Below are 19,873 nucleotides of genomic sequence, written 5' to 3' on the forward strand. Positions count from 1 at the left end.
GGTGCGGTTCTCGTAGATGTCGACCGTCGGAGTGGACTCCATTATTGTGCCACACTACTGAGCAGCCGCAAGCGCAACCGACGGACGTCCGCATCGTCTATAGTGTAGAGCTAGCAGCACGTTTAGGTCGATAGGCTAGCAGCACGTTTAGTAACCTTACCTATCCCTTTCAACACACATGCACATGTCATGCACAACATGCACATGCACATGTACATGTTGTTGTTGTGTCTGTCTGTGAGAGGCGTTGTTTGTGCGATCCTGCCTGGTTGGTTGGTGCGATCTATCTTGCTTGCTTGGGCCCGGGCGCGGACGCGCGGTCGGTCGGTGGGTGTTGTTGTTGTTGTTGTTGTTGTTGTTGTTGTTGTTGTTGTTGTTGTTGTTGTTGTTGTTGTTGTTGTTGTTGTTGTTGTTGTTGTTGTTGTGTGTGTGTGTGTGTGTGTGTGTGTGTGTGTGTGTGGTGTGGTGTGTGAGCTGCGTGCGAGCTCTCACACTTACGAGCTAGATATAGAGCTCACACGCAGAGGCCGTCATCGCATTCGCCTTCCTTCCTGGGCCACCCACAGTGCTGCCTTCTGACTGTCGTCGCTGTCTGACTGCCTGTCTGTCCGTCTCTACTGTCTGTGCCACTCTTCGGATCGCTGGTCGAGCGACCCGGGGGAGGCCCCGCGCGCCTGACCCAGGGCGCGAGAAATGAATCTGCGAGGCGAGGCCGCTTGTGCGGCCCGATGGGGGGGAGGGGGGCGGAGCGGCGGACTATGGGGATCGGCTTCTTACACCGCCCTTCCGCGCAGCGAGAGACCCCTCCAACCCACCCGCGATAGGTCTCGGGGGACGCAGGGGTCACTCCCGCGCGAGCTCGGGAACTGTGGCCGGGGCAGTCGGAGAAGCGGGGCAACTCCGCGCACTGACGGTCGGCCGTCAGAAAACATGCCTGCATGGACCGCGTCACACTAATCCTTGCTACCCAAATCTAACACTTTATTGGGGGCCTGGAACCCTGCTCACGCGCTTTGTATTCTTTGTGTGCTGTGAGAGGCTTGAGAGAGAGCGCGCGAGCGAGAGAGAGAGGGAGTCTAGGTAGGAGGGAGCGAGCGAGCGAGTGAGACAGAAACTCTCTTCTTTCTTGGCTTGTGCGATCTCGGCTGGTGAAATCTTGGCAGAGAAATTATGTTTTGTTGGCTCCATCGCATCGCCAACCTGGGCGAGCTAGATCTAGTGACCCTTCCAAATTTCGTGGTCTGAGACTGCAACACGGCGTCTGTGTCGCCTACGAAGGGTAAACGCCCTTGTCGACCCGGCGCGTCCATTGAAGATGCCGGTTCCGCCGCCGCCGCCTCCTCCGCCTCCACCGCCTCCTCCGCCTCCTCCGCCGTTGGATTCTGACCCCTTCTCTCAGCTGGCAGAGCTTGTCGAGGAGCTGCAGCTTCCGCTCGCCAACCTTTGCGAGGGCTCGTGGGCGGCGACAAGCGCGCAGGTCAATGAGGTCGTCGAGGCGAAGATTGAGGCTGCCTTTGAGAAGATTGCCGAGCGCATCCGCCAGCAGCTGCAGCGTCCACGCGAGAACGAAATCCCGCGCCTGCTCGGGCGCGGGATGCACGCCGTCTTTGAGAACGTGTGGCCTGACCTGCGCGAGATGCTGCTCGAATACGCAATGAGCGGCGTGGAGCGGGGCCTAACCCGGGTACGGAAGGACCTACCCCTCAAGCCGCCACCCTCGCAGCCGCCATCCCGCCTCGCCCGCGTCCGCAACCGGCTGCTCTACACGCTCTACCCGTACGACCGCAGCTTTCTGTCTCAGTGCTGCCAGGCGCGCCGCACTGCTCGCGACGCGGCCCCTGCTGACTACTGCACTCACACCTGTGATGCCTCCCCTGAGAATGCAGTGGCAGTACTGGCTCCTCTTCGGCATACAGTGCGTCGCCTATTTCGGCATCTCGTCCCTCTTCTTCCTCGCCGTCGGCGCCAGAGATGAGCCACCGTGCCGAGCGCGGCGAGGGCGTCGCCTCACCGGCCCCGCCCGCGTGCGCAGGCTGCCTGATCGAGCGGAGAGACGAGTTCCAGCTCGCGCAGCACGTGCTCTACATGAAGGGCTTCATGTTCCTCTCCACGGGCTTCCTCGGCCTCGTCTTCTACGGCGGGTCGGACATGTACTGCGCCGCGGCCGCCTCGCCCGAGACGCTGCTCGCTTGCCTGCACGATGTCTCCCCGGGACGGCGAGCGAGCTACGCGGCAGAGTGCGTCCTCTACAGCCTGCAGGCGGACTGCCACCAGCACCGCCGTGTGTCCTCGTAGCGCGTGCCTTCTTCCCGCGCGTTCTTATAGCACGGTGGGGTGCAGCTGGTGGGGTGTCCCCTGCGGCCACGAGACCCTAGACAAGTCCCTAGACGAGACCTCTCGAGTTCGAGCGGCGTCCCTCCCCGAGACGCTTCTCTTCTAGCCGTGCCGCAGGTGGCCGCCGTCTGGTGGGCGATGCTGCAGCTTCGGCTGGCGGCGCAGAGGCAGGCGGCGCCCGACTACGCGCCCCTCGGGGACGACGGCGAGGAGGAGGGCGAGAAGGCGGGAGGGCGGTCCTCCGCGCCCCGCTCCCCTCTCCCTTCCTCGGTGCCGTCCCCTGTGCCGCCTCGCGCCTTCGGCCGGCGGCGAGGACAGAGCATCAAGGGGCGGCGAGGCGGCTGGCTGGCGCGGCTGATCGCGTACGAGGTGTGCTGCTTCGGGCTCTGCGCAGCCCTCTTCGCTGCCGCGGCGGTGCACCACGGCTTTCGGGTTGCCGCGGGGGGAGGGCCTCGGCCGGAGGCGAGGGCGCCGAAAGAAGAGACGGCAGGGGTCGCCCGGACATGAGGCTACAGAGGGGTTGGCGTGTGCGCCGCGTAGGACTGGACGATGATCTGGACAACCCTCACTTGGTGCAAGACGCTGTACGGCCTTCTGGCGGCGCGCAACCCCTCGCCCCCCTCGCGCCTCCCCGCAGCCCTCGGCACGCGGCAGCACTCGCGGGGGGTCTCCTCTCTCCTAGGCGCCCTACCTCCTCTTCATGCTCCCGCTCGTCGGCGAGATTTTGCTGCAGGTGCCGCTCATGACGGGGTACGACGAGCACGGCGCGCCGCGCCGCGCCGCACTCCTCGCCCCTCTGTGTGTGTGTGCCTGCTCAAGGTGGCTGCTGACTTGCCCGATGACACGTCCGCAGGCCAGCTGCAGCGCTACCTGACTGCGGTCGAGCTGGACAAGGCGAGGGAGGCCCGGCTGATCGCGCGCCTGCAGGCGAAGCAGGCCCGCGAGCTGGCCCGGGATCGTGAGCGGGCGGGTTGCGGGTCGCCCTGCTTGAACCCTTGACGACTGAACCAGCCAGGACTGAACGCGGAGAGTCGAGCGAGAGAGTGCCGGTCAGTGTCGCTTCTGTGCATAAGGCCTTCTTGCCTGTCGCACTCTTGCCTGTCGCACACATGCACATGTGCAATCGTTTCGCAGTTGGGGCCTGTGTCAGACCTGGGCTTGAGATTGAGGAGATATCGCGTCGGTTCCGGTAATCGGATATCGGATATCGGTCTGCGTGGAACATTATGTAAGTTCCAAACAAATAAATTCCCGAAAGACCGCACAGACAGGTGACAAACACAACGCTCAGCCTGTCCTCAGGCTCAGCGGCCAAAAGGGCGAATAATTTAACAAACATGACTCTCTCTCACAGCAGACAGATTCGCCGGAACTAACACACACAGGCGGAGTGAAGTGTGAAGAAGTCGCGCAGCTGCACCCCAGGCATGAAGCAACCGTTACGAGGCTAGCCTCGTACCTCGAGAAGATATGTGTACATATGGCTCCTGTCGTCGCGAAGAAGGGCAGTAGCACCAGTAAGATTGCTCCCGAACCGAGCGCACCAACCGGCAGAATCGGCAGCTCTAAAGAGGTATCATGCAAATCCGAGCCGTCTGGCATGGCATCCAAATCCGAGCCGACTGGCACGGCACTGCCAGCGCCGCGACCATTTCTTTCGATCTCCAACGACCTCTGTGGCCTTGTGATTTCGTCTTGGCTCGTGCCGACGGTGAGGCGTCCTCGCAAAGGTGTCCTGACCTTTGTGGGTGCCTTGTTGGCTCAGCTTGGCTTCCTCTTGTACATGGTTGAGATCATCATCCACGGAGGCAAGAGCACCTGCGAAACGCCCGCTCTGCTTCAGTTGGTCGCCCTCTACACCTTTGGCTCCGCATGCGCCGCCGGATCGCACAGCGACAACCTGCTGCAAGTTGCCCTTGTGTGCCAGCGGCTGCGGCTTCCCGCCGCTCCTGTGGCCGACAGCCACGGGCGGCTGACACAAGGCAGCGAGGCAAAAGCCGCTCAGGGGCAGAGGGAGTGGCCATGCCGCGACATTTGCACCGTTGACGTTGCCACGCGTCAACAGGTGATCATCCCAGTCCGGCCGACGTCACGGCGCGCGCGGATGCTGCTCGCGTGCGCACCTCTCGCTTCGATGCTCATCGAGCTCCTCACGCTCTGCGTCGGCCCGATCTCCTCAGCTCTCTTTCACCAAAGCATGCCACTGCTCTCATCATCAATCCACGGTAGGCGCTGTCTACCTGCTCTTGTCTGCGACCACCGAGGAGCTGATTCTAAACGCGGTGAGATCCGGCAGAGACGCGTGGGTTTAGTTGTGGGTGAGTGTCGAGCGCTCCCGGCGCGGCGTCAGGTGGCGACGAACTTCGTGACGCAGATCGACGAGGTGATGCTCACCGCGTTTGTGCACCGCGCGTCGCGCGATCGGCTGAGCAAGTACCAGTACGAGCATCTGTGGGGCGTCGAAGAGGGCGACACCCGGCTGAAGAATGTGAGCGATCGGTCGAGGTGGCTCGCGCGCAGACAGGAGCTGCTGCCACTCGTCTTGCTGCTGCTCGCCACCGTCACGGTCGGTGCCGGGCAAGCGTACGGCAGCCCTCAGGACGGCGAGTCGTGCAGCTTCGTCTACCCTCCCGAGAGAGAGGCTCCAGAGGCTGTCTGACGTCAGGGCGTGCGTGCCGCTGCCGGAGAATGCACTTGTCTTTCACAAACGACAAACTTCGCGCCAGTTGGGGATGTGCGCGGGCGTCGCTCTTATCAGTCAGTGCGCGCAAGTTCGTTGCCGGCATCGCGCATGCTCATTTTAGATTTTTTATAAGCGCATCAATAACAATATGTGTGTTCTCTCTTGTGACTCGCCCAGGACTCGCCCTGCCGATTCTTGGGGCTTGGCGCCGCGTCACGGGGCTCGAGCAGGGAGGACGGGCGCGGTGCCTTTCCCCTCCCCGCCGTCATGCCGACGCGACACCACAGGGAAAGCTGGCCTCTCGGCGACTCGGCCCGTGCCTCCCCAACTCCCTTTGCACATCGCGAGTCCCGCCGCGCCGGCGCCTAATTTTGCAGCATCGGCTGCAGCTTGCCCGCTTTATCAAGCGTCATCACGCCGCCCAGACCGCCGTCGTTGCAGCCGCCGACAAACTCGCCGCCGATGAAGACGGCAGGGACGGAGGTGCGTCCCGTGAGGTCTGCGAGCTCTGCGCGGAGGGCGTAGCCGTCCTGCACCTCGTTCAGCTCGACGACGCGGTACTCGGCGCCGTAGCCGTCGAGCACCTGGCGGGCGAGCGGCGAGGAGAGCACTCTCGGGGTTGTGTGCGTGCTGTTCGAATGTCTGTCGAGGTGGCGTTGGCAAGGCAGCGACGCCAGCACTCGCCTGCTTCGCCTTGACGCAGAAGGGTCAGGTCGTAAACGAGAACATTACCACGCGGTCGCCTAGGGAAGGTGCCGCGAGCGGGTCTGCGATCGGCCAGCCCACTGAGGGCATGCACAGGAGGTGTTGCCGGCAATGATTCCATCGAGCTGCGCACGCATCGCGATCTCGTCGTAGTCGCCGGCCTGCAACTTGGCGAGCCCCTTCTTGAACTTTGCCGCCGGGCTGTTTTGGATGGCCTCTTGCAGACCGTTGATGGCTTGGATGAATGGGTTGCCGGTCGGGTCCTCAGCGCAGGTGAGCACAGAGGCGCGTGCCACGGAGGGCAGACGCGCTGAGCGCGTCGACGAGGGGAGAGAGAGCGCGTGGCCATCTGGGGCCAGGCAGAGGAAGAGCGCGATCGCTGCTCGATACAGCATCTCTCTCTCTGTTGTCGTGTCAGGCTCTTGTGTCAACAGTGGCGAGCCGTTTAGGCAGCAGCGAGCCACAGCAGCGAGCCAGCGGAAGCTTCTCTCTCAAAGAAAACAACCTGCGCAGCGGAGCTGGGAATAGGACCGCCGCAAGCGGCGTGGCGTGGAGCGGTTGAGCATCCCTCCGGGGGCCCCTCTGCGCCGGGGAGGCGATGTTGGAGCTAGGACGCAAGCGTCCGTCGCCCTTTTCAAACTCGGGGCCCCACTCCGCTACGCTCCGAGGCCTCCGACCCGAATTTGGAGGCCTGAAAGTTTAAGGTATTGCTGCGCAAAAGGGGTCGGACACAGGGCGCAGCTCATGCTAAGAGCTAGAAGGGGAGCTAGAGAGAACGACTACCCTGTCCCGTTATTGCGTACACCAACACCACAAAAGCTCTCTCTCTCCTGTCCTCACTCAGAGCACAGAGGGGGGTCACAACTACCGAGTCCCTCGACTAGCTGCCACGTTGCCGACCGAGAGCGGATCTCCTCCTGCTCCACAAGGAGGGTGGCCAAGGCTAAAGTCTTGCCGGAGCCGCCGGGCGCGTTGACGACTTGGAGAAGGTCGCCCTTGTACTTGTGCTTGTAGAGATGCTCGAGGGGGTGCTTTGTGGGGCGGTGCGCAGCCAGGCCAGCAGTGAGGGGAGGCGCACCCTCACTCTCCTCGGTTGCAGAGCTCGTCGGAGGCTGCGTCACGACGGGAGGGTCGCGACAGCAGTCCTCGGGCGAGCCGACGCGCATGTCCAACCAGCGCTGGGACTCGTTGTGACGGCAGACGCCGGCTGCCTCTCCAACCGCTTCTGCAGCGTCCTTCTCTGGGCTCGATCAGCGGCTTTCCCTCAGTTGCTCCGAAGCACGGATTTGGCGGACGTTCTTGGTTTCAATTTTACGGATGTCTTGGCACCAGCTGACATCCCAGCTGAAGGCTTGTACGGCTCAGATCACATGGTTTCTGCACGGTATTCGGATTTTGCTATTTGCTCGTGTGGGGGTATATTGCAGATTTGTCAATGGTACCGCGTCTCCGTCTGCGACGCGGGCGCCTTGCTTGCGGGCAGAGCCCTTAGCCACCCTTTATATCTTGCGCGGTCAAAAGCGCGGGCAGTCTCTCGCATTGTCCGAATCGACATCAGCGCCACTGCTTCGGCGGCTAAGCCATTTGCGGCGGGCGCGCCACCGGCAGCCGGCGGGGGACAAGTGCTCGAGGTGAGGGTGCCGGCAGCGGCGCACGGACGCGAGGTCGAGGTGGTCGTCGCGGCAGAGAAAATTTGAAGTGAGACGAAAAGTGTCCCGAGAACGGCCCCGCGAGTCGTACGTACCGTCTACCGTCTACGAGTGATCCGCTCACTGATCTCGCGTCGCTCGGGCACTGACACGAGCTAAAATGTAAAAAAACATGTGTGTGTGTATATCCACCACTGGACTACGCGTAATCGTACACCTATAGACTTCCAGCGGGCAGCGATGTGTGTTACGATCTCCTCCACACCGCACACGGCTGGCCACTGAGACTAGAGAGCCGTCACGCGTAGGCCCGTACGAGCGGCCAGGGAGGGTATCGCATGCGTCAATGGCATGTACGAACAGCTAGCAGAATATCCCAGGACCCCCACCTCCTATCTGGCGCCCTCGCCGGCTGGAAGCTAGCAGCCGCACGGGGGCGCTGCCCCGAGCCGCGATGCAGCCGAGAATTGCCGCCAGAGTGAGCCGGGACGCGGAGGATGTGCGACCAACCCCGCCCCTCGAATTACTCCCCCTCCTCCAAACGGCGCCGCTTGGCGAACGGCGAGCCGTCGCCATCGCCTACGCAGAGAGAGCCGCCGAGCAAAGTTAGCCGAGATTGACCCGAGATCGCTCCTCGATGCAGACAGCCGGTCGGTGCCTCCCTCGCTGTTCGACGCCTCCACCGCCGATGCCGCAACCGGCGCCGGCGCTGCCTCAGCCTCCTCCATCTCAGTGTCGCGTGCGCCCTCGCCCTCGCCCTCGCCGCCGCCCTCGCCCTCGCCCTCGCCGCCGCCCTCGCCGCCGCCCTCGCCGCCGCCCTCGCCGCCGCCCTCGCCGCCACCCTCGCCGCCGCCCTCGCCGCCGCCCTCGTCGCCGCCCTCGTCGCCGGCGGCGCCTGCGTTGGCACTGAGCGCCGCCGCCGCCGCGCGCTTGCGCTCCGCGGCGTGCACCTTTCGCTTCCACCGCCGCTGGCGCTGGTAGCGGTGCATGTCCCTCTCTGCGCGCCGCTCGAACGGCCGCCTCTCCTCCTCGCTCAGCGTCGCGTACTCGCGCCGCAGCAGCTCCGCCACCTCCGCCGCCACGCCGCTGCTCGCAGCCCTCTCTCCGGTGGCCGCCTCGCAATGCCGCTTGTAGATCTGGATGGCGCTCATCGGCGGCACGACGCCGTCGAGCCCGCGCGCGCGGTGCGCCGCGCGCCGCCTCTCCCGCTCGGCCAGCAGCCACGCCGACTCGGCCGCCGACGCCTGCAGGAGGGCTCAGAGAAGCAGCTCAGAAAAGGGTCCCCGCCTCCGCCACGCCGCCTCTGCCGCCGCCGCCTCGGCGCGCAGAGTGCGCACGCCCTCGGCCGTCGAGCGCCAGATGGCGAGGGCCTCGTCGACCTCGTACTGCTCGAGGTCCTCCTCGTCGCCGTCGTCCATCACCACGTGGAAGAGAACCTCGCCATCCCCGACCTCAGTGTGCGTCGCCACCTCCGCCGCGCCCTCGCCGTTGCCCTCGCCGCCGCCGCCCGCGCCTTCGGCGACGCCACCCTCTGCCGAGGCGGCGGCCGCGACGCCAGCCTCGGGGCCCGCGACGCCAGCCTCCGGCCCCGCGAGGCGCGCCTCTGGATCCGCGCCACCGTCGGTCCGCGGGGTTGCCGCAAACGCCGCCGCGGCCTCCGCAGCATCGGTGCCGTTTGCCGCTTCGCCGCCGAACTCCGCCGCTGCGCCGCCGCCCTCCGGGGCTTCGTGGAGCGGCGAGCCGTCGGCGGGTTGGCTGGCGTCTGCCGATGCTGCCGCCGGCGGGTCGGCCGGCGGGTGCGGCTCTTGCGGCGAGGGCGCGGCGGAGGGCGGGAGGGCGGAGGGCGGGAGGGCGGAGGGCGGGAGGGCGGGCAGCCAGCGCGTGATTGTGCCGAGGAAGGGGCGGCCTCCGCCGATGCCTTGGAAGCGGCGCGCGACGCGAGCGCCGATGAGCTCGTGCCCCGCCTCGAGCCACCTACGGGCGGCCGGTCCTGTCCCTCGCCGTGCCCCGATGCCCCCCCCCCCCCCCCCCCGGGTAGCTGTGGCGCGCCCTTCCTCCTTGAGGCGAACCGCCTCGGCCTCCGCCTCGGCCGCCTCGGCCGCCTCCTCGGCCGCCGCCTCGGCCTCGGCTTTCTCCTCCTCGTCGAGCTCGAGCTCGAGCTCCGGGCCCGCCTGCGCCTGCTCTCGGGCGGGGTGGCGAAGGGGCAGGGCTGGAGCATGGCGCAAAGGCGCGACAGGTGATGAGAGGCCGAGGCACGCGTGCACTATTGAGGGCTCCCGCCTGCTCGAGCGCGCGCTTCCACTGCTTTCGCATCGCCTTGGACTTGCCCGAGTACGGCATCTTGGCCGCGTACTCGTCCGCCCGCTCCGCAAACGGCACCATCGTGCCGTCGCAGCTGACCGTCGCAAAGTCGCGGCAGTCGCCAAAGGTTGTGCCGCAGAAGCGCACGCGCGCCTTCCATGCGGCGGCCGCCGCCTCGCCGCCGGGCACGCCTCCTGCGCTCGCCCCATCGCCGCCCTCGGCGGCCCCGGCCTCGTCGACCGCTGCCGGAGCCGAGCGCTGCTCGAGGCGGCGCACGCGGGCCGGCCACCACGGGAAGCCGGGCAACTTGGCCCAGACGAGCTCGCCGCGGCGGAACGGCTCGGCGCTCTGCACGGCGCCCTCGGCGGGCGATGGAGCCGGCGTGAGGATGGAGTCGGGCATTGCTTCAGCCGCTACCCAATATGCCCCTCTCTAGCAACGCGGGAAAGATTAGTTTGCACGTCAGCTTTTCTTCTTTTTCTGGGAGCGCTCTGATTAAATACGGCGTCGCTGTCGATTGGCCATCGGCTGCCGCTGTGCTGCTGCGGGCAGCTGCACGTGACACCACACCCGCGCTTGTCCGCGGCGAGAAACATTCCGACCCCGTTGTCTGGCAGCCACATGCAGCCCGCTGAGGACATCACCGCCGTTCTTGGCGTCACCGCCCTGTGCGCTTTCCTGTTTCTCTACGAGGCGGCGCCTTGGAAGAAGGCGGCGGCCAACGCCGGTCGGACAGTGGAAGCGCCGCCACCGCTGCCGCCTCACAGCCCGACGCCACCGCCGGGGTCAACGCCATCGGAGCCGGACGGGACGGAGCGCATGTCGGAGATGTTTACTTCCGGAAAGGACTGGGACCCCTTCACGCCGGCGGAGCTCGCCGTGCTCGCAAAAGTGCATGAGCGGCTCGGCCCCGCCCTCGCCGACGTGCCGGTCGATTTGCTCGCGCAGTTTGTCCGGTCCGCGCCGCACACCGCGTCGGGCGAACCGTGCGTGGGCGAGCGGCTCGAGGCGGCGCTCGCGTGGCGCGCGCGAGAGGGTGTCGACCAGCTCGTGCAGGCGCCGCCGGTCGGGAGGGACGAGTTCGAGTGGCTAATGCCCGCGGCGCGACGCCTCCGAGACGCGTCCGACTCCTGAGAGGCAACTCTCCCACCCCCGGCCTCCGGCCTCAGGGCTGCGTCGGCCACGACCGCGAAGGGCGACCCGTGATCCTCGAGCGGCCAGGCCGAGACCGGCAGGCTGTGCTGGCGGCGCTGGCGGCGATGAGCGCCGAAGAGTTTGTGCGGCAGCAGGCGAGGAGGGAGGCGCAGCCCCGCTCGGCGAGGCCTCAGCCTCACGTGGCGGGGTCCGCTGCAGGTGTGCTCCAAGGAGTGCATACGCCACTTCCTCGGCGCCGCCAGCCGGAGGCGCGGGCGGCGCATCTCCAAGTTTGTGTCTGTGATTGACGCGGGCGGGATCGGGCGGCACCACTTCGACCGGCGCAACGTCGCATTCTTCAAGGCGAGAGAGAGAGGCAGAGACAGAGGCAGAGAGAGGGAGGCAGAGGCTGAGAGAGGCAGAGAGAGAGGGGGGGCGGCTGAGAGCGCCTCGCTGCTCTCTACGTGGACGGCTGCCCTCTCCTCCCCGAGGCCTTCGCCGAGGTGTCCTCGGCAAACTACCCGGACTGCCTCGAGCGCTTGTTCGTCGTGCGCGCCCCGTACCTGATGACTGCCCTCTGGGCGCTCCTGCGGCCGCTCCTCCACCCCGTCACCGCGGCCAAGGTGAGCATCCGAAGTAGCAAGGCGCTCGCTGCGTGACGCGATAAACGTTTGTCGACAACGGCCAAAGGTGAGCATCCTCGGCGGCGACTACGCGGCGGCGCTCGAGGCGGACGGCGTCAGCCTGCCGTCGGGCAAGCTGCCCGAGAGCGACGAGCTCGAGGGGTGGGTTGCGTCGACGCGCCGCCTGCTGGCCGCCGCACGAGCAGAGGCAGAGGCCGTCCTCTCCCGCCCCCGCCCTCCACCCGCCCCGCCTCGAGGCTGCGTCTCGGCGCCTCACCACCACTGCCCCCCCTCCCGGCGCCAGGCAGGGGAGTCGCCTTCCCTCGCGGAGGGGGTGCTGCCGCCCGCAGACGCACGCGCGATCCGGCAGCTGCTCGCCGCTCCTCGCGCAACGCCCGCCGCGAGGAGGCCTTCGCCGCGAGAGCGCGCACCGCCGGCGGAGGTGGCGAAGGGCGAGGGCGCGCCGCCGGACTCGCTCTGTCGAAAAGAGGAGCAGGAGGCTCGGCTTGCGCCGGCGTCCGTCCTCGTGGGCCCCGTGCATGCAACCGTCGACTCGGCTCGCTCGCAGAGCAGATTGCGCGAGGAGGCGCAAGCAGCGCGTCTGACGTCGCCCCGTCCCGTGGCCTCTTGCAGGCTGCAGCGTGGCTGGCGGCATTGGCGGCGCGGCTGGCGATCTGCGTTGAGGGCGGAGGGAGCCAGCGCAGCCCCGTGCCGGCTTGACGCACGTGCATGTGTCAAAGTGCCCCGTTCGCATGTTGAGAGCGGTGTGTGTGCGGATTTGAGCGACACGTACCTTAGTCCTTACAGAATCCGCGACAAAAACGATCCCCCCAAAAGAAAAAAGTTCATAGAGGACCGCGCGCGTTTTATTGGATATTGCGACGTAAGCCGTAAGGTATACTCTCTATGTCGCGCCGCGCCCGCGGTGCCGGTGGCCGGTGTGCAAGCATTCGTCCGAGCAGCGAGCTCTCACGCCGCGCGTAGGGCCCTTCGAGGGGGCTAGAGAGCACACAACCCCCTGCCTCTCCCTTTTCTCCCAGTAAGCTAAACGCGACGTACGGATATGCCATATCGATACCTGATCGAGATATACTCGTTGGTGAGATTACTGCGGTTCTCGGGTGTGGGCCCGCACAGCTCAGGACACATTATACACATCATTTTGTTAGTTGAGAGCCGTTGCACATACGACAAAAGCACGTCGCGCCCGAGCCCCGCGGCGTGGGCCAGCGGGGCGTGGCGTGTATGAACACTATGAACACTGTCAGTGCTAAGTGTCACTGACTCTTTGCGCGATATGCGAATGGGCTGATGCGCGTGGCCATGAGCTGAGTGCTCTTACGTTGACGTTCCGACGTCCATTCTCGGGTGGCCGCTCCGAATCGGCTCCGCGAGCGCAGGCAAAGCCCACAGCGGCAGTCAGAACTGGCAAGCCCGCGGGGCAGGTTAGGTCAGCAATTGAGCGATACCGCGTACGGCGCGTACCTTAGTCCTTACAGAATCCGCGACAAAAACGATCCCCCCCAAAAGAAAAAAGTTCATAGAGGACCGCGCGCGTTTTATTGGATATTGCGACGTTAACGTACTCTATCGCCGTGCAAATTCGTCCGAGCAGCGAGCTCTCACGCCGCGCGTAGGGCCCTTCGAGGGGGCTAGAGAGCACACAACCCCCTGCCTCTCCCTTTTCTCCCAGTAAGCTAAACGCGACGTACGGATATGCCATATCGATACCTGATCGACACTCGTTGGCGAGATTACTGCGGTTCTCGGGTGTGGGCCCGCACAGCTCAGGACACATTATACACATCATTTTGTTAGTTGAGAGCCGTTGCACATACGACAAAAGCACGTCACGCCCGAGCCCCGCGGCGTGGGCCAGCGGGGCGTGGCGTGTATGAACACTATGAACACTGTCAGTGCTAAGTGTCACTGACTCTTTGCGCGATATGCGAATGGGCTGATGCGCGTGGCCATGAGCTGAGTGCTCTTACGTTGACGTTCCGACGTCCATTCTCGGGTGGCCGCTCCGAATCGGCTCCGCGAGCGCAGGCAAAGCCCACAGCGGCAGTCAGAACTGGCAGGCCCGCGGGGCAGGTTAGGTCAGCAAAGGCCGCGTGCCGTCCACACGCCCGTCGTGCGGCTCGTGCCACATCGCGGGCCGCGCGGCGTCAGCCGTCACTTGCCATGGAAGGGCAGCGTCCACAGGCCCAGTCCGACCCTTTCATCAGCGGGATACTCCTCGCTCCACCAGGCGAGGGGTGGCGGCAGCGAGAAGGGAGGCTTTGTGAGGTCCTGTGGGTGCGCGATAGAGGGCGAGCGATCAGGTCGAATTGGGCGCACTCCCCGTCACCACTCTCTCTCCCTCGGCGCCTGAGGGCGGTAGCCCGCCGACGCGCACGGGAGGTCCGTGTTCTCAAATCCCGGACCGGTGGTGAAGGTGGTGAGTAGGGCCAGCTTGGCGCCCGAGCGGGAGATGAGGCCGAGCTCGTGTGCCACGTCGCGGTCACATTGATGCTGCATCTGCCGCAGGCGGAGATGGAAGTCGGCTACGGGCAAGTGCTCTCATCGCCTCTTTGCAATCTATCCAGCGCGACGCACCATCTGCCGCGAGAAGACGAGCTCCGCTTTCGGAAGCTCCTGCAGCGCCGCGGCGTCCGCGAGCAGGAACGTGGTTGCGTTGTCAGCAAGGGACCGGTTCGCCGCCGCCACAAGGCCCGGCAGGATCTCCAGGCCAGTGTAATTGACCTGTCATTCAACGTGGAAGCGTGTGGACGTGCGCGGCGCGTTGCGTCGCGGCGGCAGTCGCAGCGGCAGTCGCGGCGGCAGTCGCGGCGGCAGTCGCGGCGGCAGTCGCGGCGGCAGTCGCGGCGGCAGTCGCGGCGGCAGTCGCGGCGGCAGTCGCGGCGGCAGTCGCGGCGGCAGTCGCGGCGGCAGTCAACACACCTTCATTGACGCGCGCAACCAGCGGAGAGCGGTGCGAGTGAAGCAGAGGTCACCAAAAGGCACATCCAGATATGAACGAATGCGGAACTGGCGGACTAGCCACACAAGTCTCGCGGCGGCGGCCCGTCCTTGCCCTGTCGGTACGTCCGACCAGCCCGAGGAGCAGGCAGCGTCGTCAGCTCCGCCAACCCATCGGCCCTCATCGTACGCTGCCTGCATCGCGGCGAGGCGCGAGCCGGCTGGCGGGGTTGCCGCCGCGAGCAGCGCGGCTGGAAGGGTCAGGAGGAGGAGCTTTGGGCTTGACATTGTGGTGGCAGGTCAGACGTCGTGTCTTGATTGAGCACTTGAGCACTGGATAGGGATGTCAAGCCCGTCATACGCGGGTTCGATCGACACACTTTCCTTTTTACCGCCGTGTTACACTGACAGAAAGAAAAGGGAGCGCGGCCTTGGGATTTCTTTTTAGGCGCGGGCGGGCTATGTGGCCCTGCTTTTCGCTGCATGCTCGAGCCCTCGGCGAGGGCTGAATGCAGGCGTGGTCTGTACTCGCCAGATGTGGCCCCTCCTGCAGGCGCTCGGCGCACTGCTCGTCCTGTTTGGCATCTTCACGCACGCTCGCCGGCTGTCCGCCTCACTCAGCGACGACGTTGACCTGCTGCCGAGGGGAGCGGCGCTGCTAGACCCGTCTCACGCACAGCATGCCGCCATTGTGCGGCTGCCCTCCTTCCTCAGCGCGGCCGAGATTGGTGTGCTCGAGGTAGCCGCCAGCGACCATCGCTCGAGCCACCCGGACTCCGGCTTCACGCTCTACCTCCAATCCGGCGGCCTGTCTGCGTCTGTGGACGCCATCGTGCAGCGAATCCACGAGCAGGTGCGAAGGATCGACGTCGAATCGTGGGGTCTGAACGCAGTCCACGACCTGGAGGGCGTTGCCGGGGCGCGCTTCAGCGCCTCTGGCTCGTCGAGCGAGAGCGACGCCTCGGCAGACAGCGGCGGGTCGAGTAGTTGCTCTGCCAGCTACTCTGTTGACGGGTCGATGCGTGCGAGGCGGTCAGCTGCTCGGGAAGGCGCCGCGTGAAGCGCGCTCCCTCAGTGCCGTGGCGGCGCGAGTAGGACAGTCGAGTTCCATGAGTACGGCAGCGGCAAGCGGCAGGCGCGGGCGGCGAGAGGAGAGAGGGAGAGAGATAGAGAGGGGGGGGGGAGAGGGAGGAGGGGGGAGAGGGTATGGCATGCTTGGCGCTCCCTCTGCTCGCCGACACTCCTTTCCAAGGGCGCTCTCAGCGCGCGCGTGCCTGCTGCAGGTCTGCGCCAGCCACTGCGACCACGGCTCGCTCTTCACCGCCGACGTGCCTCCGCCGCACGGTTGGCTTCCCGCCCCCACCTCTCCGCCTCACCCTCGGCACGCCTCTGCTGCAGGTGATGCTCAGCTGCACGGGCGACTTCACGGGCGGACGCTTCTCGACGACGACGGCGAGGCAGGGCCAGGCGCGGCGGTAGACGCGCAGCACACACGACCCGAGCAGCTCGCACGTCTCGACTGCCTCACCCTCCGCCGCACCGCGCCTCCCTACCGCTCCCGGCCACTCCCGGCCCCTCCCGGCTAGGCGCCCGTCGACACGGAGCACGACTTTGAGCGAGGCGCGAGCAGCGCACACACACCGCTCCCCGCCCGCACGCCTCGCCCGCACGCCTCGCCCGCACGCCTCGCCCGCACCTCCCAGCGTCCTGCACCTCCCAGCGTCCTCCTTGCGCCGCTGGGCGAGGTTTGCCTAGAGGTGGAGGGGTGGAAAGAAGCAGGAAGGGAGGCGGGTCCCGAGGGTCGTCGGCGAGGCACCCCTCCTCCTGTCCTGGCAGGCGACATGCTCGTCTTCCCGGCGCACAAGCCCCACTCGGTGAGCCGCGTCACGAGCGGCTGCCGCGCCGTCTTTGTCGTCGAGTTCTGGCGCGGCCCTGCGTGCACCTGCAACCAGCGCTGCATGGGGCGGTGCGCGGCGGGGCGGAAAGACCATGGGAGTCACGGGCCCTCGGGCCGCCGCCGCCGCCAGCCGCGAGCCGTTCCACCGCAGCCGCTCCTCGCCGCTCGTCCAGGCGCGGCGCGCAGCTAGCCCCTGTGTGTGGCTTGGTGTGTGTCTGATGTCTCAGTCTGAGTCTCCGAGCAGTGGCGGAGTGCTATGTCGTGTAATGGACTGATGCAAATGCCGGCACGTGCGCGTCCCCCGCGCCCGGCGCCGCGCGCAGCCCCTAGCGCTCTCTCTCGGTGGACAAGCGCTGGAACGCCTGTGTGAAGCTGGCCACATCGCATTGCGGACGACTCTGATCTCTGTGGACTGTGCATCGACCGGACGTGGGAACGCGATCCGCGCGACCGCGAGATTCCGAGAATCGTAAGCAATCGAGTTCGAGATCTTCATCTTGACGAGATGCCGCTTGAAGCTTGAGCGGAGATCGACCTCGCCTCCATCGTCCATGTTCGCGTGGTAGTCTAAGTCTTTTTTGAATTAACTAGTGGTAGTCAGCTCGTACCATGTACGGTCTCGTAGTAACTAGAGTATACCGCGCGCGAACCCCTACCTCCGAGCGGGGCACGCGCGCGTTACGCGTACGGCGTAGTCCGTACATGTAGAGAGGGAAGGGACAAACCCGCCTCTTAAGACACATCTGTAAGTCTGGTGCACTGGCAGGAGCCATACTCGCATAGGGGGCGCGTGCTAGCTGACTGTAGCCAGCTTCCCGGCCTCCGGCGTCTACCGGGAGCCTCCCCCCGGACCATCGACCTCGGGAGCTCTCCCGCACCGTTTAAGCGTTTAAGACCGTTTAAGGAATCGGCGGCCCAGCAGCTCTTAAAAAACCTGCCCGGGCAGGTTTTAAGCCGTTTAAGCCGCAGGCGCCCCAGGGCCCACCCTTTTAAGCCTAGGGGTACCCTAAGAGCAGTACGGGGTACTAGGAACCGTTATGATGTATCTTATTCCGGGGCCGGTGTGCGGGGAGTGAACCTTAACGACCGCCCAGAAGCTTTCTGAACCCGAACGAATCGGGCGAGGATCATCAGCATATGTCCCCTCCACAACATCGTGGGCGTTTGAGCGGTATTTGAGGAGCACCGCCACCCTGAAGTTCGGCCGGAGGTGGTCTGCAGACCCCCCCCGCCGGACGCCGGAGCAGCAGAGGCTCCGTGGGGTCGCAAGTAGACGCTGGGAGTCGCACTCGTCAAACCGTCGGTGAGAAAGTAAAGGAAACTGACGACGAGAGACCTGCAAGCCGACTGTGGCCTCTCTCTACGTTAGCGCTGCTGCAGGGCAATAAAACCAGACACGCCCCGGCGCGCCCCACCTCTCCTGCGCACTGACTCCGCTGTCGCGCGCACGTGGGGAGGTGTTTGCGCGGCGCCCCCGCGCGCACACAAAGCATGCTCACAGTGCCAAGGCTGACGATGTACGAGGGGGGAGGGGGCGGAGAGGGGAGAGGGGAGAGGGGGAGGGGCGGAGAGGGGAGAGGGGAGAGAGGGGAGCGGGGAGAGACCCAACAGACGTGCACATCGGGCAAGGACACAGAGAGGTGTACGGTAGGGCGGCCGCGGTCGGGCGCTCCAGCGTCGGCGGCTCAGTTGGTCATAACCTTGATGTCCATGATCTGCTCGGTGCCGCACGCCGCCTGCACAATGACGTAAAAGTCCTTCTCCTCCGCAAGGTGCTCCCTGATCTTCTTGGAGAGCTCGTCGGCGCCGGGCGGGGGCTGCGCCATCGCCTCAGGAATCTTGAGGTCCTCGCGCGTGTTGCCCTCAGCGTCCAAGACGGTGATGAAGCCGTCCTCGTCGACGTCCATCGCCTGGTACTCGATCTTCTTGACGAAGGGAGCGTAGGTCGTGTGCGACGCAGGCACGAGGTCCTCAATCTGCGAGCGAGGGCGAGGCGGGGCGGACCGCTCAGCGAGTCGCGCGCACAGCCGCGGGGGCGGCCGGGCGGTGGGAGCTCTCTCTCTTTGGCAGGCGGCGAGAGGCGGGGACGGCGAGAGGCGGGGACGGCCAGGCCGGACAGACGCCACGTGCCAGCCCCTGGCGAGTGTCGGAACGGCCAGAGAGGCGAGCTTGGCGGCGGGCGGCGGGCGGCGGCGAGGTGCGGCGCGCCTTCTTGCCAGTGAAGATGTCGATGGCCACGAAGTGGCACTTGGCGTGGCCGTGCTTGCCGGTCTTCGAGCTGGTGACGTCGGACACCTTGCACGGGCGGCCCTGCGACAGGCAGCTGGTGGCTCGAGGCGGTGCCGCTCGCGGCTCGCAAGGCTGGGTGACATCGCGAGGACAGCTCCGCTCTGCTGACGCGGCGCGCTGCACGCGATCTGCAGCCGGCGGCGGGCGGGCGCGCGCCTTGATCATGATGAAGCCACCCTTGCGGATCTGGCCCGCCTCAATCGGGTACGACTCGGAGGCGCCAGACTCCGTGCTCTCGAACACCTGGTCCGGGTCGTCAGCCATTGCCGAGGGGTGTCCTGCGCGGGGCGGGCTGCGGGCCGGTGAATGCGGCAGCGGGAGCTCAGAACCTCTCTGCGTGTGTCAACACTGCGCCAGCGCCGCAGGCCGGCCGGCGCGGCGCGACGGCAGCAGGTCCGACGCCGCGCCGCCGTGGTGGGCCGACGGCGCGGCCCGCAGAGGCGAGCCGGGCAGACCGCCGCGCCGGCCCGTCTCTGGTTTTGGGCGCTCTCGGGTTTTGGGCGCTCTGCCGCGCGCCTTGCAAAGCTGACGCGTGCAGGTCCTCGTGCGAAAAATAACACCGCCCATTGTCGATGTCTGGCCGGGCTTCTCGGAGAGGGGAGCGCGGGCTTGCTCTTGCAGGTATGGCGCGAGCGGCGAGCGCTGAGCAAATAGCGCACGGGCCCTCAGCGGAGCTGGGAATACTCGTAGGACCGCCGCAAGCGGCGTGGCGTGGAGCGGTTGAGCAAGTAATGCCCGATATCGGAATAGGACCGCCAGCTGGGAATACTCGTCGCCCTGAATGGTTGCCCAGGTTACTCAGGACACCATCCCGGCGTGAACACGACGAACTGCCCTTCTCCGATGCACGCGCGGCACGCGCCACGGCGCGGCACGTGCCGCCGTCTTTGTTTGAAGTAAAAAGTCGAATCAGAGCGGTGTCGGCGTTGTCCTGAGTTTTCTCCTTCGGACCGCCCAACCGGGACCGCTCCGGGACGCACGCCGGCGAAGCACCATCAAGCTGCTGTACGGCCGCGGTATCGCCTCTCCTGGGCTTAGCTAGACTGAGATATATTGTGCACATGGTTGGTCTCTACAATATATACACTGACACTCTACCTCCCAGAGCTCGTCCCGGTCCGCCACGGCCATCCTTGGCCTCCGGAGGGCCCCCGGCCGCGGCGCGGTGCGGCGGCGTCACAAATCCGACCACAGAGCACCGGGACGCGGTCAGGCGATCTGAGGCCCAGTGAGGCGTATGCATTGCCCATCCATGGCTATCACCTGGACCCATCAACAGGCGCCTGCGGCGCCGTGG

The 19,873-nt window shown here is 65.9% G+C and overlaps 4 protein-coding genes across 4 annotated transcripts in view; 2 read left to right on the forward strand and 2 right to left on the reverse strand.

Annotated features, from left to right (window-relative positions):
- Window positions 1-2,619: 2,619 nt before the first annotated feature.
- On the forward strand, window positions 2,620-3,333 carry EMIHUDRAFT_440128 (hypothetical protein; the record flags this gene model as incomplete). Its single annotated transcript, XM_005790867.1, has 4 exons — window positions 2,620-2,796; window positions 2,875-2,934; window positions 3,017-3,134; window positions 3,188-3,333. Coding segments are annotated over 4 exons (464 nt in total), but the record flags the coding sequence as incomplete, so codon positions are not given.
- Window positions 3,334-5,124: 1,791 nt separating this feature from the next.
- On the reverse strand, window positions 5,125-6,888 carry EMIHUDRAFT_454667 (hypothetical protein; the record flags this gene model as incomplete). Its single annotated transcript, XM_005790868.1, has 5 exons — window positions 5,125-5,601; window positions 5,750-5,784; window positions 5,856-5,985; window positions 6,375-6,432; window positions 6,623-6,888. 5 exons carry the CDS (start codon window positions 6,886-6,888, stop codon window positions 5,383-5,385), a joined length of 708 nt encoding a protein of 235 aa, XP_005790925.1. The 3' UTR covers window positions 5,125-5,382.
- Window positions 6,889-10,197: 3,309 nt separating this feature from the next.
- On the forward strand, window positions 10,198-12,246 carry EMIHUDRAFT_440130 (hypothetical protein). Its single transcript, XM_005790869.1, has 7 exons — window positions 10,198-10,773; window positions 10,842-10,961; window positions 11,026-11,169; window positions 11,298-11,429; window positions 11,497-11,637; window positions 11,734-11,985; window positions 12,063-12,246. The coding sequence occupies exons 1-7, from the start codon at window positions 10,294-10,296 to the stop codon at window positions 12,147-12,149; spliced, it is 1,356 nt and encodes a 451-aa protein (XP_005790926.1). The 5' UTR covers window positions 10,198-10,293; the 3' UTR covers window positions 12,150-12,246.
- A 5,319-nt stretch (window positions 12,247-17,565) lies between these two features.
- The window catches only part of EMIHUDRAFT_361748 (hypothetical protein), a 34,597-nt gene continuing 32,289 nt past the window's right edge, over window positions 17,566-19,873 (reverse strand). The window contains exon 3 of the mRNA XM_005790870.1: window positions 17,566-18,263. Coding sequence (XP_005790927.1) covers window positions 17,973-18,263 — 291 coding nt within the window. The 3' untranslated portion in view covers window positions 17,566-17,972. The remainder of the gene's footprint in view (window positions 18,264-19,873) is intronic.

Source organism: Emiliania huxleyi (genome assembly GCF_000372725.1).
Source record: "Emiliania huxleyi CCMP1516 chromosome Unknown EMIHUscaffold_118, whole genome shotgun sequence".
In the NCBI taxonomy this organism is placed as follows: domain Eukaryota; phylum Haptophyta; order Isochrysidales; family Noelaerhabdaceae; genus Emiliania; species Emiliania huxleyi.

Coding starts and splice junctions, on each gene's coding strand:
- EMIHUDRAFT_440130 (XM_005790869.1), top strand. CDS start 10,294: ATGCAGCCCGCTGAGGACATCACCGCCGTTCTTGGCGTCACCGCCCTG. Junction 10,962..11,025: donor AAGAGTTTGTGCGGCAGCAG/GCGAGGAGGGAG, acceptor GGTCCGCTGCAG/GTGTGCTCCAAGGAGTGCAT. Junction 11,170..11,297: donor GCAACGTCGCATTCTTCAAG/GCGAGAGAGAGA, acceptor CTCCTCCCCGAG/GCCTTCGCCGAGGTGTCCTC.